We start from the raw sequence: 17,463 nt of genomic DNA, 5'->3' as shown, positions 1-17,463 counted from the left end.
TCTGACGTTACGCCACCACGTAACGTTAACCCCTATTTGTTTGCTGACTAAACACTGCATCTGATTGATGTAGCGTGATTTGGGCAAATTTGATGTAGTGTAGTGAGTAGAGTAGTCGTAATGGCCAAACAGTACGACATTCTCATACGTTTGTTGATGGTGGGAGATTCTGGAGTAGGTAAAACGTGTATGCTGTGCCGCTTTGCTGACGATGAAATCCTGCCAACTCACATATCTACAATCGGTGAGTACTCGCAACCGTTATATTGTGATGACAACTTGTAATTGTAAACAGAAAATGACAACTGATAATTGAAATATGTTGGTATCTATAAAGATTTTTATTTTAAAATATGAGTTGCGTTAATATTAATATTTGAGTTTTTTACTCTGTACTATTAATTTGAAAACAAAAAATATTGAATTCATATTTTGTATTTTATAAACACTATGTGCTTTTATCAATATCATGACTTTAATAATTAAATATATTGTGTAAAAGAAATAGTTATTAAGAATATTAGCTGAAAGAAAATTACAATTTGAATACAGCATACAAGAAAATTATGTCTCAGTGTAATTTTTCTTGCAAGATATAAACCAACATCTGTCTAGTATGTTTATAAGGCCTAAAAAAATTGTGTGATTCCGATTGCGTTCAATTTTAGAATAGGTGGGTTAGGTAGATTTTTTTAATTTTCTATATTTAAGTTTAAGGTGGGAAATGAAAAATTAGGTGGGGTCAGGCAACTGGAACCAAACAATTTTTTTAGGCCTAATATTATAAAATAGAACTGAAAACCACATATAATCACAGTCTCCCATATTGCATTTTCATATAATTTATAATTTCCGAGTATAAATTAAACTACTATACACTAACCCTCATACACTAGCCAAAATTAAAACATTAACCAGTTACCAGTATATTTCATCAGTTTTCAAATCACAATATGTAAACTTAAAAACACAGCATATGAGGGTTTACCAGCATAACATCCATCACATAGGATACCACATACAAATCAGATTGTTTGTCATCCTTAGTGAGCGACTGAGAAACCAGCATAAAAAAATGCCTAAATCACATGAACAATATGACACATAAACATATCATTATAATATATGGTAGTATCACACCAGACTACAAATATTATCAAGTAATCAAACCTTTCATATTGTTATGAAGACATGAAGGTTAATTGTACCATTGTGATGTAATGATCATTATAGAGTATTCATTTAGTGTTACTAGGGTGAATTCATTGTTTTCAGTGCATTTGTTCAACACAGCTCGATGAAATTATTAAAATGAATTTGATATGATACATAGTTACACCATCGTTACCTTTCATATATTTTTATGAAGATGTGGAGGTTTTCTGTACCATTGTGATGTAATGATCATTATAGAGTATCCATTTTAATAGTGTTACTAGGGTGAATTCATTGTTTTCAGTGCATTTGTTTGACATAGAAGGATGAAAGTATTGAAATGAATTTGATATGATACTATACAATAGTTGCAGCATTGTTGCCATGAAGAATATATAACTCATGACAGATAGATAAATTAAAATTCTGATTTCATTTTTTCAAAATGTTTCTTAGTGTCACAAATATTATAGACTGATTATATGTGATATGTACATGTATATAGTTCTATGGTATGATCAACAGGTGGTTTGACCATTCATCACACACTACTGTGTTGTCAATGCTGTTTACAAATATCACTGTCTGTGTACATTGTGTAGCATCTTACAACAAAAGGTTGTGAATCCCATTATGTTTTAGAAAATCACTATCTGTATATGGCAACAAACAATTAACACCTTTATTTCAATTGGAAATATTAATTCACTGTGTAGTGACATAAATGGTGTGAATACTTAATGCATACCAAAGTCACTGTCAATAAACAATAAATGCTGTGTACTCAATCATCATGATACAAATGTCTGATGTATCCACTCTTTGGTAGATTACAATAAATTATGTGATTTGAATTCGGTGTATACAATCAGTGACTATATAAATTATATATGGCAGCCAACAATAGCCATCATTCACACTCACTTTGTCACAGATGTATTCAATCTTGGCTATTGTTTGTTGAACCAATGATTCAACAGATGAGGTGAGTTCGGGTCAAGTACAAAATATATACACATACAAATTCTAAAATAAAATTATTATTATTTGATAATGAAAGAAGCTGGTAGCTTGTGAATTGACTGTGCAGACAGTACTTAGAAATGCATCAACATGCACCTGCTGTTCTGTTACTGGTTTAATATTCTATTTATTATTTTAATTCTTATAGGAATTGACTTTAAAATGAAAACTATTCAAGTGGATGGAAAGAGGATTCGCATACAAATATGGTAGGTTTGTGGTATTGTTATATTATGTATACCCTAGATAGATGTATTGTATTTATGATATGAAACGGACACGTTGTAAAAAATACCATTACTAGTACAGAACAGCCGAACATATTTTTTTTGGTCATGACAATGTTGTGATTTACAGAATTTATTTAGAAAGGCTTGAGATTATTAGTTTCTGTAACCTGAATGTAATACACTTTATCTGCTTTGTCATTACAGCTGACACTTTGACAATTTACTGTGAATATATTTATTTTTATGCTCACTCATTTTAGCAGAAAACAATTTTCACACTTTGGCTCAACTTCATTTTCGTGGTTAAAAAAATTGACAAAAGTGTACCACAACACCTTTGTAAATTAATGTACTGATTCACATTATAAAGATTTACCTTTTTTACCCGTGGTTATTCAGAATTTACCAGTGAAAGTACTTATATATTGAAATAAAATTTAGATACACACATTCACAGTATACATGTACTGTGATAACACACTTGTCATTGATAACAATTAGCAAGTAATGTCAATATAATATAATCTCTACCCTTGTCAAAATGTTTTTTACAATTAGGTTTTCTATTTTAATACTCAATGAAATAACTTGTTTGACACTGAATAAATAGCTTACACATTCTTACATTGATGTAGGAAATGTGTGTTATAACCTAATTTAGTGATTTTCTAGGGTTTCAAATTTCATCAGAATAAAAAACATGATTATGATCTTACTTCAAATTATGTATATATGACCCTCGGTTGCTTTTGAAACAAAACCAGTAATTTTATGAGACAATTCAGTGTTCATTATGGTATGAAAAGTACATTTCCCTTTAAAAGGTAAACATTTACTTTTAAATGAAGATTTATCACATAATGTGAGTTGACTTGAAAATGCAGTCAAGTTGCTGTATATAAACAATACCTTGGATGAGAATATTAATTTTTGTCTTCGTATCATACAGCTGCAATTCATAAAGAGAAAGAAAATTCAGAGCTATATTGAAAATATGATAGACACCAGAAAAGTAATCATCATTCTATTTATTAAGCATTATGAACAATTCTAGGGATTTTTTTGAAACACTCTGTTAATGACATTTTGTAATGAAAATCACAGGATTACAGTGTCATGTGTGATGTCAAGTTCTGTATGTTACTGTCTGTGTGTGTGACTTGACTGTATATTGTAGGTAATACAACTGAGTTATTCCATTTTAACATTCTACAATAGTACATCAAGATGTAAAACAAAAATCTAGTTTTGAAAAGATGTTTTTGAATTACTACCCATTTATTTCATTTGGCATAAATATCAAATTTTAGCATATATGCATGTATACAATTTGAAAATCATAAGTACTTTAACTCATAGCACATTAACTGATACCAGAATTGTTCACACACTCCATATCTGTTTATATCTTAGGGATACTGCAGGTCAAGAACGATATGAAACCATCACAAAACAATATTACAGACGAGCACAGGTAGGTATATGATGTGACACTAATATAAGATCGTATGGTAATGAATATTCCAGCTTTTTTTTGATAATCAGTCAAGAATTATATTTGTAAATTTGTTGATACTTTGACATGATTATTTTGTATGTTTGCAGTAATATTTACCATGGCAGTCATAAATGTCACTTGTCCCATCATCCAAAGAATGGATTGGAAGTCAGTGTCTTTTGGGTAATAATGTATATACTGCAACAGAGAGTGAGAAAGATCACAGAATGTTTTAACTTCCCACAGGATTTCTCTTACTACAACAAATCTGGACATGAGTTTAGCTAAATGAATATACTACCAATGTCTACAGATACCATTTTTTTGAAGATATGTAACAAAAAAAAACAGTACATATGATTTCTTTTCCTTTCTCCAATCACCTTCCCACACAAACATAAATTTCAAGGGTTTTTTTAAATATCTAGTAAATAATACTTTGTCGTATCTTTTGATTTTATGTACTGTTTTTTTTTTATATTAATTTCACAGGGTGTTATACTTATGTATGACATGACCAATGAAACATCTTTTCAAAATATTAAGAAATGGGTGAATTTAGTTTCAGAAGTAAGTATGTCACAGCTCTTAAACTAGAAGAGTCTTTTGAATTAATTAATGCAATAATAGACATTCAGAAATATTCATATTTATAAATTATTCATTTGTACAAATATTGTTTTAAAACTTGTTTTATATGCTTCCCTGTAATTAGTTGGTTGGCTGTGGTCTGTGGCATAAGAACAGTTCAATTCAGGCAACCAATTGCAAAGCAGCTAAAATCTGGCCAACATCTGTACCATGGTTATCTTGTTAATTAAGATTCTGATATGTTGGGTGACACTGATCATAGTATTGAAGCAGGATCAACTTTTGAAATGTCACCTAAGATAAAATAACATTCAACTTAAAGCCTCAATGCGAAATAAGAATGGCGGCTATCTAAGGTATACACATCAGAACAGCTACTTTATCCATGGTGAAAATTTATATAAACTCTATACTGTAACAACTTTTTGATTTGGTTTGCTTCAAAGTGTGCTCCAGAAGACATTGAAATCATGCTTGTAGCCAACAAAAGTGATGTCAGACTTAACAAGGTTGTTTCCAGGCAACAAGGAGAACAGGTATGGCAGCCATCATTATTGTGTTTCGGAAGTATATACATGCATGTAGCGTTGTTGACTCTTACATGATATTTCCCAACATAATAACACATTATGTCAATGCAGTATAGCATGATTTTTAACTATAGAATTGTGTTGTGTTTGCACTAGCTGTAAGTCATTACTAAGAAATGAGAACATGACAGTCGAAATGTCTAGGATGCATGCGCTAATCCCACTGCCACCAGTGGTCACCTGTAACTATAGTGAACCGTCATTTATCACTAAATGGTCACAAGCTGAATCTTGTGAGGCTTACAATTCAAGTGCCATTCAGCTTTGCACCTTTACAAAGATGTAACTATATAAAGTTATTACCTAACAATTTAAAAATTGTCACTTTCTGTATTAAATGTAAGTAATATCCTAAGAGATTGTTTGAAGTGCTCAACACAACTCTGGCAAATACAGTACACGTACCAGTAAATATCTAGATTTGAGATGTAGATGACCATACACCTGCACAGTGGGCAATGCATTGCTTTCAAGCTCCTTATATTGAGAGAAAGTGCATATTGATTGTCACCGTTTAGCACTAAAGTAATGTTTCTTTTCACTTCATATTTCTAGTTGGCAAAACAACTGAATGCACCTTTCTATGAAACAAGTGCATATACAGACACAAACGTTGATGAGGTATGGGACTAGAATTATAATATTTTACAATGGCCAAGACTGAACTATTATTGCATGGCTCACATCAGATAACAATTGTACATGCCATGGACAAGACTAGTTCCACTGAACTATTTCCATGGTCCACATCAGATAACAATTGTACAGGCCATGGACAAGACTAGTTCCACTGAACTATTTCCATGGTCCGCATCAGATAACAATTGTACATGCCATGGACAAGACTAGTTCCAGTGAACTATTTCCATGGTCCACATCAGATAACAATTGTACATGCCATGGACAAGACTAGTTCCACAGAACTATTTCCATGGTCCACATCAGATAACAATTGTACAGGCCATGGACAAGACTAGTTCCACTGAACTATTTCCATGGTCCACATCAGATAACAATTGTACAGGCCATGGACAAGACTAGTTCCACTGAACTATTTCCATGGTCCACATCAGATAACAATTGTACAGGCCATGGACAAGACTAGTTCCAGTGAACTATTTCCATGGTCCACATCAGATAACAATTGTGTATTTCTTTTGTAATCATTTTTGTATATTTGTATCATGTGTGTGTTCTTTGCAAATGCACTTACGTTTTATTATCTGGTGAAATAGACTACATTGATTTCTTTTAATTTTAATTTCAATGTCTAAACAGATCACAGTATGCTGGTTGAATTATGGTGTACGTAAATCTAGCTGTTGAGTACTACCAGGAGATTCTAAAATTGTAATGTAAAATTAGAATTAGGACTGTGATGAAGTGCACTGTAACTGAAGTTGTATTCGTGATATTTCATTTTATACAGTAGACATCATATCGTATATTATATATCATATTGCAACCCTTGCCCAAAATCTTTATGTTTTTAAATCTTTGTTTGGCTTCTGTTGGCCATGTTTTTACTGTGAACCAATACCATCAATGTTTGACCAACTTTACAGCGCATAGTTTTAATCAAATTACATCTATTGTTTCTTACAGGCATTCCTTGAACTTACTAAAACTGTCATGCAAAGGCACAAAAAAGAAATTGAAAAACAGATGGAGCACATCCAACTTTTTTGCAGAGAAGATAGTGAAACTAATATTGTTGACATGCCTGCCAAGGAGGCAGGGGGATCATGTTGTGTATGAAACAAGATAGTGAAATAATATTATTGATATGCCTGCCAAGGATGCAGGGGGGATCCTGCTATATATGAAACATTATCTTTGAAAAACAGAACCTATTTTCAGTCAAGTCTTCCATTTCCAACAAATTATATTTTTTCCCAAAAATTTTGCAGTTGTACAAAGTTGTACTTAAACAGACAATATCCTAAAGGAAAAGTTGAAGAATAATTCTCATCTCTATTAATTGCCTTATAAACCATACAAATATAGTTTTAAAATCATATATTACAAAACTTTTTATGTGATATGATGAGAATAATTGGCATATGTTGAGTACAATCAAATCTAAAAATATCCGTTGTTTCCCACATCATGCAGTAGAGCTTGCATAGATGACTTTATTATGATATTGAGTGTTGTAACTCATTCCTGTATAAAATGTACTCTATTAATATGTTGTCATTCACTTTAGCAAATCATATTTTTTTTATGTACATTACGTCTGTTTTAAAAAGGAAATTACATTATAGTTCATATATGTAAGATTTTCAATATCAAATTATCCCTGCATTTTCCTAAAATCATCAAAAGTTACTATTAAAGCATAGATGTCTATATATACACATACCCATCCATCCTTACACACATCCATACATCCATACATACATACACACACACACACACACACACACACACAAACACACACACACACTCACTCACTCACTCACTCACTCACTCACTCACTCACTCACTCACATGTAGCAATTAATGCATGTCTTTTCTTTTGCCACAAATACCAAATTTGGTACTAAATTCTAAAGCTACCATACATGTCTTGGGAGTATTTGCCCCCTTTTATACTTACCGGTAAATACCTCATGAAAGGTTACATAATTCCAATGACTATTGGCTTATTACTACTTTCTGTGAGGCATAGCAAGGAATCCAATGTTGGCAAATGTATCCATTAAGATTGTGATCAAACTTTACAAAATGTGTACTTTACCAATGTGAATGATGAAATATTTTGACCCAGTGCCTTACAAATTAGATTATGTGTAGTTCAAATATGTATGAATGAAACACAGCTCTGCTTTCTTTATAAGAAAATTATTATTAGTATTAGTTTAAAGATATACAGTATTATCATAGTTTTATAGTTCTATTTATCATTATGAGTAGCTTTTCTTGGAGCAGATATTATTAAACTTACCAAAACAATATCACAAAATATTTATTTCAAGATAGAGTACATTTTTTGAGAAATATTTAGTTTAATGTGTTCAAATGGTTTATAGTTTGTTCATGTTGCCATTCCATTCAGTTTCCATTCATTCTCAGGTAAGACGTGGAATGCATTAGAACTTCCATATCTTTTTGACAAAGAAGCTTAAAGGGACAAATGTAGTAATTGTTGACATATATTCACCAAATGAACAACAATGTCAGCATATTCCTCAATGCCAGCATGCCCTCGATGCACCACTGACACACAGCAAATTTCTTGTAACCCATCAAAATTTGGTGTTTCACAATTCCTTATCATATGTTGATCAACGTACCCTCCAAAGTCAATATGGAGTACCACTGACACAGCAATTCCTTGTAACCCATCAAAATGAAGTGTTCCCTTATCCCATGCTGTGATAATTCGCAAAAAGCCCTATTTTTAAAAAAGAAATCATTTTGACCAACAAGTTTACCTTTCATTAGAGGGTACACTACACTAGTATGATCATCAGCACTATGTTCAATTGTCATGGTAACTGCACTCATAACCATGATGTGACTGAAATTGGTGGATACTTATATTACATAACAGTACATTTCTTTTAGAAACAAGGTATCGGTAGGTTTAAAAGTGTTATGTCCAGTTGTAATTACTCATACCAATGCAGATGCTCCATACACCAATATCGAATCTTTTCATTTGGCGAACATGTACAGAGATTTCACACTTATAAGCGTGCGTGCTCTGGTCTTAAAGTTCACTCACGTAAGTGGATTTATCGACACCATTTATTACAACTGATTTCATAAGTGTGACACCAAGACCACTGCTTGTAGATCAAGTTTTCCGATAATATATGATAAATGCTAGCAAATACACGTCATGTGTAAATTCACACTAGGTGTAGGCTGTAAATAATGATATTTTGTCTAGTCAAAGATATCTAATATTATCTTACAACTCCTAGTGATTTTGTCATTTTCAACAAAGTAATCAAAGTCTTCCAGTATCTATTTTGTAATCTCACATACGGATAAAGAAGTCTGCCTTTACTCTTTGAATATCCACTTGTCTTCCAAAGATTCCTCTTCATGGGTCTTACATGTAATAGCTTCATTTTTCAAACAATACAAGTAGAAATTGTTGGATTAGGTGCTAATTAGTGGCACTATTACTTAGTGTATTCACCAGTGTAACTGAGTACATAAGCCTAAACAGTTAACTTTGAAATGTCAACCATTCATTTCAAGAAACTTAAGTCATGAATAAATACTTGTATTTGGTAAAGAATGTTATTGTATTTGGAGTTTGTTGCACCTACACTTGTTCATGACTACCATATTCATAAATCTATTCATCTTCATGAGCTGAGAACCAGCTCTCTTGATGTGTGTGAGGGGGTGGGGCAACAAAAGATGCCTAGTGGTATAACAATGATGAAATATTTAAATAATAACACATCTCACAATTTAGTGCCTGCACACGGGTTGACAATCTTTACCAAAATTTGATGACCCGAGCCAAAGGCAAGGCCATCATCAAAATTTTGATAAAGAGTCTCAGCCCAAGGGCAGGCACTAAATTGTGATATTGCTCAAGCGCATGTGTTATCAATTTTATTACACCGTCTACTCATTCATCACCATTCGTCATCAATAGAAAACTTTTCCCTTTCATGGTGCATTTCTAATCTGTACTTGCAGATAACCATAGAATGTGGACATGGCATTATATGTACGGTAGGAGCTCATTGCAGAAGTGATGTAGAGAACATTGCAGGGGTGGACAATTAAAACTGGTTTTAAAGGTGTCTAAAAGTTTTCTCCTTAACACTTTCAAACTGACATACATTGATACAAAAACAGTGGGTGCTTCTGATGTAGATTCATGCCATGTTCATGCTGTACAAGACAACATCCTTCTGGAAACATTCATAACAAATATGACACAACATTTAGCACTGAAAAAGACCTTTATTTAAAGAGATCTAAGTTGAATTCTCACACATAGATCAAATAAAGTTTTTACATATTTAGGAGTTAGAGTTTGGACCTCTCCTCTTTCCAAATGTGGGAACTACATTGACAAAGCGACGGTTGTACTGCATGCGACGCTTGGCACGTCCAGTTCTCTTCTTTTTCTTTTCTTGCTTGTCAACCTGATAAAGACAGTAACATTTTATTAGTTATTTATAGATGGAAATGCTTGATTATTCTAATCAATCTGCATCCAATACTTTCCTTACACATTTCCAAAGCTACCCTCGTGACATTTATCAAAATGCTTAAATCCCTATGTACAAATGCTGAGAAATCACTTATGAAATACTTCTCTTGACAAATTGACATCCAACAGCTACAGGAATCTCATACTAACTAGCTGGTATTAATACAACATTTACACCTATTATTGACAAGTACATAAACCATACTTCAGCAGACTTTATAGCTATACATCGTTGCCAATATAGTCATTTGGCAACTATATGTTTTCATAAAATATATATATCTACTGAAAGGTAATAACTCACCTTTGGTGTCTGTCCCTTGACTTTACCAGCACGTGCTAAAGAACCGTGTACTTTGCCTGTAATGAAAAGAATGCATGGTTAAATTGGTGTTGACTATATTTCCTGACACTGACAGCAGACCATTACATTTGTAGACACAATACTATATCCCTTTACGTAATTTGGTAAAAGGGTGAAATAACATCTTGAGTAATCAATTAGTATTATCATCTGAATTACAGAATGTATCTATGACAGACCAAAACTGCAATGCTGGTTTCAATAATTCTGCTGTTAAATACAAACAATACATAGTTTTGGGGAAAATTGGTATCTACATGCACTGTATAAACACCATCACAAATCTTGTTGAGAAATACATTAGCTTATCAATTTTATCTCTAATAATTCACAGTTGTACATGAATTTGTTTTAATTACTATGCAACGACACTTGAAATGTCTAGGCTCAATGAGTTTTTTCAAAAGTGTTTTCTAGTCTATCACCCATATCATTGAATTTTCATAGGTCACACTTATTGCCTACTTTCTACAAGCTATTTGTACTGTCTGTCTTTCTTGTGGAAATCAAATTTCAATTAAATTCACTTCACATCAATCATTGCTATTTGGCACTCACCTCCAAGCAAACGAACAGCCAGGTCAACTGTGGCAAGTTCATTAATACCACACTGTGAAACAATCTCTTCATTATCAAGGGGTCTACCACCATGCAGGAGAATTTGGTCTTGCACACCAATGCCATGGGCATTACAGATAAGGGCCTGTAAATACAGAAACAAAATATATCAAGTAATAAAACTAAAGTAGTAGACAGTGACAGCATAGTAGTGGCTTGTCATGAAACAGAATCAAAACTTCATCTATCTTTTCCGGTAAACCAATAGTTGGCAAGAGTTTGCCCATAAATGTAACCCTCCAAAATTGATTTCTATCAATGTCTGTCAGAATATCAAATAATATCTAGAACTTGTCAGAGCATAGTCTATTCATTTCTAAAGTAATACATTAATTTGTACTACCAATATGTACTGAGTTCTGAGATGTTTAAGAAATTTTTTTGATGGGTTTGCATGATGAAAGTCACACCAACCATATGTGAAAGTACAAGGCTTATCAAACTGAAACTGATATCACTGTATTATGTTTGGCCTACCTTCAAATCGTGAATAGATTCTTCACCAGTCACCTCAAGGGCGATGGTCTTGTCACCTCTGACAAAGAGCTGCATCTTGGTTCTGTAAAATAACATTTGAAAAATGGTTCGTCATGATATCAACACAATTATACATAATGATAAGTTAAACCTATACCTAATGCTGAAGAATGTATTTAAAATGAACAGAAAAACACAACAGCTGGGATTACTAGTCTGTTTTGGTATAATAATATTTTTTATGAAAAATGAAATACTGATGGTTTTCAGCTGAATTTTCAAAGCACATTTCAACAGAATCTGTCATATAAAATAAAGTAGTCATTAAAATAAAACATGATTATCTTTCAATATATTTCATACTGCGTTGCTTAAAAATACTACCATCCTGCAATTCTTAAATTTAACACACAATACCTTTTTTAAATCATACAAAATAACACTTTGATGAACTTCATGAATGGAAAATATATTTTGTAATGTACATATGATTCAATTTTGGGTTGTCAACAAACATTCCCTAAGTTTAAGACACTTTCCCTTCCTGATGGGGCTAAGGACAACACTCCATGCTCTACTAGTACAGATGACAGGAAAACTAAATTTAGATTTTCTTATAGTTATTGACATCAATTATTTCAAAAAGTGGTATAATTTACTATAAATATAATAAAACTCTTGCTTCATTAAAATGTAAATCTAATCCACACATGTTGTAAGTCGATGTTCACTCCTAAACCTGTAAAATTGACGATAAACTGATCGAGGCAAGCAACCATACAAATGCTTTCAATGGCAATGTGGTATGGTGCGTAGTCGGCCATACGTACACGGTACAACGTGCTTACCACTTTTTTCTCAGACGTAACCTGTTTTCACAAAAGTTAAGTGACAGATTCGACTTAAAATCGTCAAATGGTAAATCAGACTAGTCAAGACAGATTCCTCATATCCAGTGAACAAATCTGTTCTAGTATGAAGCTAAATTTAGCGACTTTATATACGTACCTCTTGCAGGAACTTGTGCAATGAACGACTGGCAATGCGAAAAGAACGACTGCGCATTAGAAATGCGCATACCACAATCCTTTGCGGGAAGGTTAGAGTTCAACACTTCGCTAAAAACATGACATCAACTTTGTGCCGGCGCATTTCTTACTCCCTTTTGCGCTCGAGATGGATGAAATCAACGCTACTATACCAGGTAAGCAAACTTGTTTTATTCATCTGTTAGAAGATTCGTTCACAATGAAAAGAATTCAGTGAACAACAGTGCAATGTTATTTTCATTGACCACACACGTGAATATTTGACTGAAGTATCGCTAGGGGGCGCTGTGCACACCGATTTGTCAAGAATCTATGCATGTGAATAAAGTTTATGGATACAAAAATATTCAGATCATTTATCCACACGTCGTCGTATTTTTAAGAATTAAACAGTCTGGTACTATGAAAGTATATTCCAGTTATCTTTTTTAATAACCGTAAAATGATTTATGTAATTCTACATTTTGTTTCAAAAACAGCAAAGATGTTCATGTTCATCGCTGGAAGCCGCTGACCCATCCCCTAATGAATTTACAGATGTCATTGAGTCAAAGGAAGATTTCAAATATGTACAACGTTTATTACCACAGCTTGAAGTGCCATCACCTCCTAAACATGCACAGTATCCTACTCCCTCAGGATGGGTACCACAAAAAGGTACAGTGTATAATTCTTGATGGAAAAAGAGAAAAAATATGACCATAGTCATGACCAATTTATGTCATAGGCAATGAAATATGCTATGTGATTAATAAGGATTCCAGAATATTTTGACATGAACAGGCTTCCGTCCATCAATTCATAGTCTTTTAATAACATTTAGGATGATGTTAATAGAAATGTAAAGACAGAATGTTCTGATAATTGATAATTTATTGACATATGTATTCATTTTGCCAATTCTTTCATTTTCTTTGAGATATTGTATTAACTTTCATAAAGATCATGATATTGGAGGTATAATTCAGTGATGGACATGATTTTACAACTACAGACAGAATTCTTAACACATTTAAACATTATCTCATGTTTCAGAGCCATCTCCTGACTGTCCATACTATATAAGAAGAACTCGTTTCCACAGCTGGCCAGTGTATGCTATGTATAAAGATGGTGGAGGTCGACAGATAACCACTGTTAACAAAATAGAAGGAAATATTTGGGTAGGTCGACATACATAAACAGATTAGGGATGATAGTCACGAGTCTGGCAGCGAGACTACACAAAGCACTGACTGCTGTAACTACACAAAGGAAACAGTTGACACCATATACACAGAATAATAAAAGATATGTATGGAAGGCAACACTGATTACAATACAAACACAAACAAGTACAGTATCTAAATCCTAAGAACATAAACACTCTAACCATGGAAGTATAACCCAAGTCGGTTATATACTTCCATGCTATAACCATGGAAATTCTAACAGAATTCACTTATACATCCATAACTTTATTCATTGGTGTGTCTGTGATTCTCCCTTTTTCAAAGATATGCCATGACCAATCTGTAACGCTATACATGGATGCACAAGGTTCTGTACCACATTATTTTCTGAGGTCTCATCTTAGTCTGATATCACATAAAACATGGTTGAAAAGGGCCTGATCATTGAAAAAATTGTAAAAGTGACAAACATTGAAATGTTGAAAGTCCTGACAGATACAGAAAAGTGAAATGGCAATGTTGTACATCTGTGATGACTAGCAGGCAAAAAGTGAAATAGAAAAAGTGACATTCTTAATTAATTGTTTTCAATTGTTCAGTTTTGAATCATATTGTTGTTCATTGTCTTTAACAACAATAAACAAAAAATATTGTGCAGGATTCCAAAAATGCAAAATAAAGCCTCTTTATGTTCAGATAGGCGCTATTGTACCCTAGTATAGTCACAGGCCATGTTGACGCTATTACCAAGGAGTTCTTCTTCATGTTATTTTAAAACCCCAATATGCAAGTAACAAATGTCTTCTCTTTTTATTTACTTACAGGAACTAGAAAAGGATCTTACCTTGCATTTAGAAGGCATTATGGGAGAAAAAGTACATTCACAAGTTAATGAAATTGGTATGTTTATATCCTATAAAGGCATATTTGTACAAGAAGTCAAAGACTGGTTACGAGACAATGGATTCTAATCAGATTGTCAAATCAACAGGAAATAAATTTATCTGCACTTCTTTGTCAAATTTTTCTACAAGTTGTATTCTTTGACTGCCTTCATTGTAAGTCATCCATGCTCCAAAGAAACTGCATGGTGCAAAGTGAAATAAAACTGTATTAAATGTGTATAGCTGCAATATTGAATTCTTTTTATTTTCACCTGCCTACAATTACAATACAATAGAAGCTGAGGAGTAGATGTAGCTATGCGAGTGACAAGTCTGACATCAAAAAGTATGAGATAAACTTCAGTGTAAATCCTCCCATGGTATTATTTGACACTCCAATATGATCTCAATATTCACCCAGTGCCATCAATTAATGGAAATGAGAACTCGGCCAGTTGCAAAGTTGGCCAGTAGAACTTGACCAGTTACAAACTCAGCCAACTTTAATAACAAAATGAATCCAAAGTATCCATGGATCTGTCTAGATATCTATATCATGTGTACATCTAAGGATTATTTGTCACTTTTGGTCAAACTATCTTTCCAAAGATCATACAAACCATCTTTACCTGTGTCTCGTTTCTGCCAGTATATTGCTATGTATTCTCAGTGTACATACAATTCTGATACCATCAAATTTCCACATAAAAGAAATAACAAATTATATATCTTGCCTTCAAAACTTTGTTTGTTTATGTTCATGATAATTTTGTTGAAGTAATGCACAATATATTTGTTTGCATTACTGGTCGAGTTTGGCGTAGTTCTCTTGATACCAAAGAATGTCCATCGTAGAGCACCAGTGTGCCCTCTCAGTCAAGTTGATGCACCACTGACACTATTGTAATTTCAAGTGACCCACCAAATTGTAATGTTCTCTTTAGCCTACCCATAGACTTGGTTACTCACGAGAAAACCCAGTTTTCATCATTTTGACTCACAATAAAAAATTGATATAAATGATGTAAATACAAAAGCTATATCCTAGAGTTTACTGTTAGAGACTTATTACAGAGGACAGTGACTTACATATTATGAAAATTGTTTAATTTGATGCTCTCATTAAAGTCTAGATATTGTGCTTGCAAAATAGTTACTAAGACTGAACCCATAAGGGATGGCCCTCTGTGGACTTCTTAGGAGATAAGTGTTTATATAACTATACAATATAAATAAAGATTATTATTAACTATTTGTTTTTGCACACAATATAAGACCATCATCCCAGGACAGACTAAACCCACCATTGTAGTGAGGAAATATTCTGGCAGGACGCTCTGTCCCTTGCTTCTTGAGTTGTAATGGGAAGTCATTCACTTGAATGTTCTGTTGCCAGGCTCATTGGAATGTTGACTGAAAGATCTGTCATTGTTTGCTCTCCACAGTCCATGACATTGTGGAGAGTAAACAATGACAGATCCTTCAGTCTAATTACCATGTTAGTGATCTACAGGGTAAGGGCACTTGTTACATGACAAGTGAGTTCTGGCAATGTGTACTCAGTGTACGTGTGAGTTGAACTGTACACGTGTAAGTATACAGTTGGATTGACATTGAAGATAATGAGTGTTTCATTCATTGATGTGATATGAATGACACAGCAAAAGAACACCACCCTGTTATACTTATAAACACAATAATCTGTTATTACAACATACCCAGGATACATTTCATATCAACCCAATAATTTTATGATCAGTCTTTAGGCATAATGAGTTGGTCAGTGTGAATTAGTATGTGTAAATTTACCATTGATTATAATTTTGCTAGGTCATATATGAATGGTGAGGACACAGCACTTTTCACCCTACTTTTACTTGCGTTACACGTAAACAAAAATGACAATAAAATCTATTGCATGTTCTTGTTGTTGTAATTGTGTGAGTGAACGTGTGATTGAAATACTGAATACACAAAATAGTAATGCAGTTACCTCATGCAGCTGATGGACTTAGACATTGTACATAGACATTTTAAAATTGTCAATTGCCTTTCCAACCCATTGGCATATAGGATATCGGTAGGATGAAAGTAGTTTGCTACATGACTCATAAATGTGTGATCTGATTCTTGGAAAATACTTTGGCATGCGATGATGTAATAGTGTGGTGAATATATATATATATATATATAAATATCATAAATGCTAGACCAGACCATCTGTGTAAATATCTTAAACATACAGGGTTTTTCTCATCAACAACAACAAGTTGTATCTGAGAAACTTCATATGTTGAATACTCAGTATCAGATTACAGGGGAAGTATGTCCAGTATAAAGTGGGTCAATTATTTAAATTTGCAATGCAACCCCGCCCTGTTTTTTTCAAAAGTAAAACATCAATTTATATATATATATGTAAATTTATAAATAAATAAATAAATAAATATATATATATATATATATATATATATATATATATATATATATATATATATATATATATATATATATATATATAATATTAATTTCTGTTGCAATTATGTCCGGGTCAAACCTTATATGGCTGGACTATTAGTGTTATCTTATCAGTGGAGCACTTGGGTCATTCTATTGTC

General features: G+C 32.9%; 3 protein-coding genes across 3 annotated transcripts; 2 read left to right on the top strand and 1 right to left on the bottom strand.

The window, feature by feature from the left end:
• The first annotated feature begins 120 nt into the window (after positions 1–120).
• Positions 121–6,845, top strand: LOC144445355 (ras-related protein Rab-15-like). The gene is made up of 7 exons (XM_078134897.1): positions 121–244; positions 2,327–2,387; positions 3,822–3,882; positions 4,399–4,476; positions 4,944–5,033; positions 5,643–5,708; positions 6,693–6,845. Exons 1-7 carry the CDS (start codon positions 121–123, stop codon positions 6,843–6,845), a joined length of 633 nt encoding a protein of 210 aa, XP_077991023.1.
• A 3,163-nt stretch (positions 6,846–10,008) lies between these two features.
• On the bottom strand, positions 10,009–12,792 carry LOC144452192 (ubiquitin-like FUBI-ribosomal protein eS30 fusion protein). The gene is made up of 5 exons (XM_078143242.1): positions 12,749–12,792; positions 11,741–11,822; positions 11,204–11,348; positions 10,586–10,641; positions 10,009–10,213 (listed from the first exon to the last, which is right to left on the bottom strand). The coding sequence occupies exons 2-5, from the start codon at positions 11,813–11,815 to the stop codon at positions 10,088–10,090; spliced, it is 402 nt and encodes a 133-aa protein (XP_077999368.1). The 5' UTR covers positions 11,816–11,822; positions 12,749–12,792; the 3' UTR covers positions 10,009–10,087.
• Positions 12,793–12,846: 54 nt separating this feature from the next.
• LOC144453788 (large ribosomal subunit protein mL49-like) lies at positions 12,847–15,065 on the top strand. Its single transcript, XM_078145143.1, has 4 exons — positions 12,847–12,944; positions 13,269–13,446; positions 13,825–13,952; positions 14,786–15,065. Exons 1-4 carry the CDS (start codon positions 12,867–12,869, stop codon positions 14,930–14,932), a joined length of 531 nt encoding a protein of 176 aa, XP_078001269.1. The 5' UTR covers positions 12,847–12,866; the 3' UTR covers positions 14,933–15,065.
• Positions 15,066–17,463: the final 2,398 nt, after the last annotated feature.

Source organism: Glandiceps talaboti, chromosome 2 (genome assembly GCF_964340395.1).
Source record: "Glandiceps talaboti chromosome 2, keGlaTala1.1, whole genome shotgun sequence".
In the NCBI taxonomy this organism is placed as follows: domain Eukaryota; kingdom Metazoa; phylum Hemichordata; class Enteropneusta; family Spengelidae; genus Glandiceps; species Glandiceps talaboti.
The sequence above is the reverse complement of the archived record's forward strand: the minus strand, read 5'-3'. Positions and strand labels throughout refer to the sequence as shown.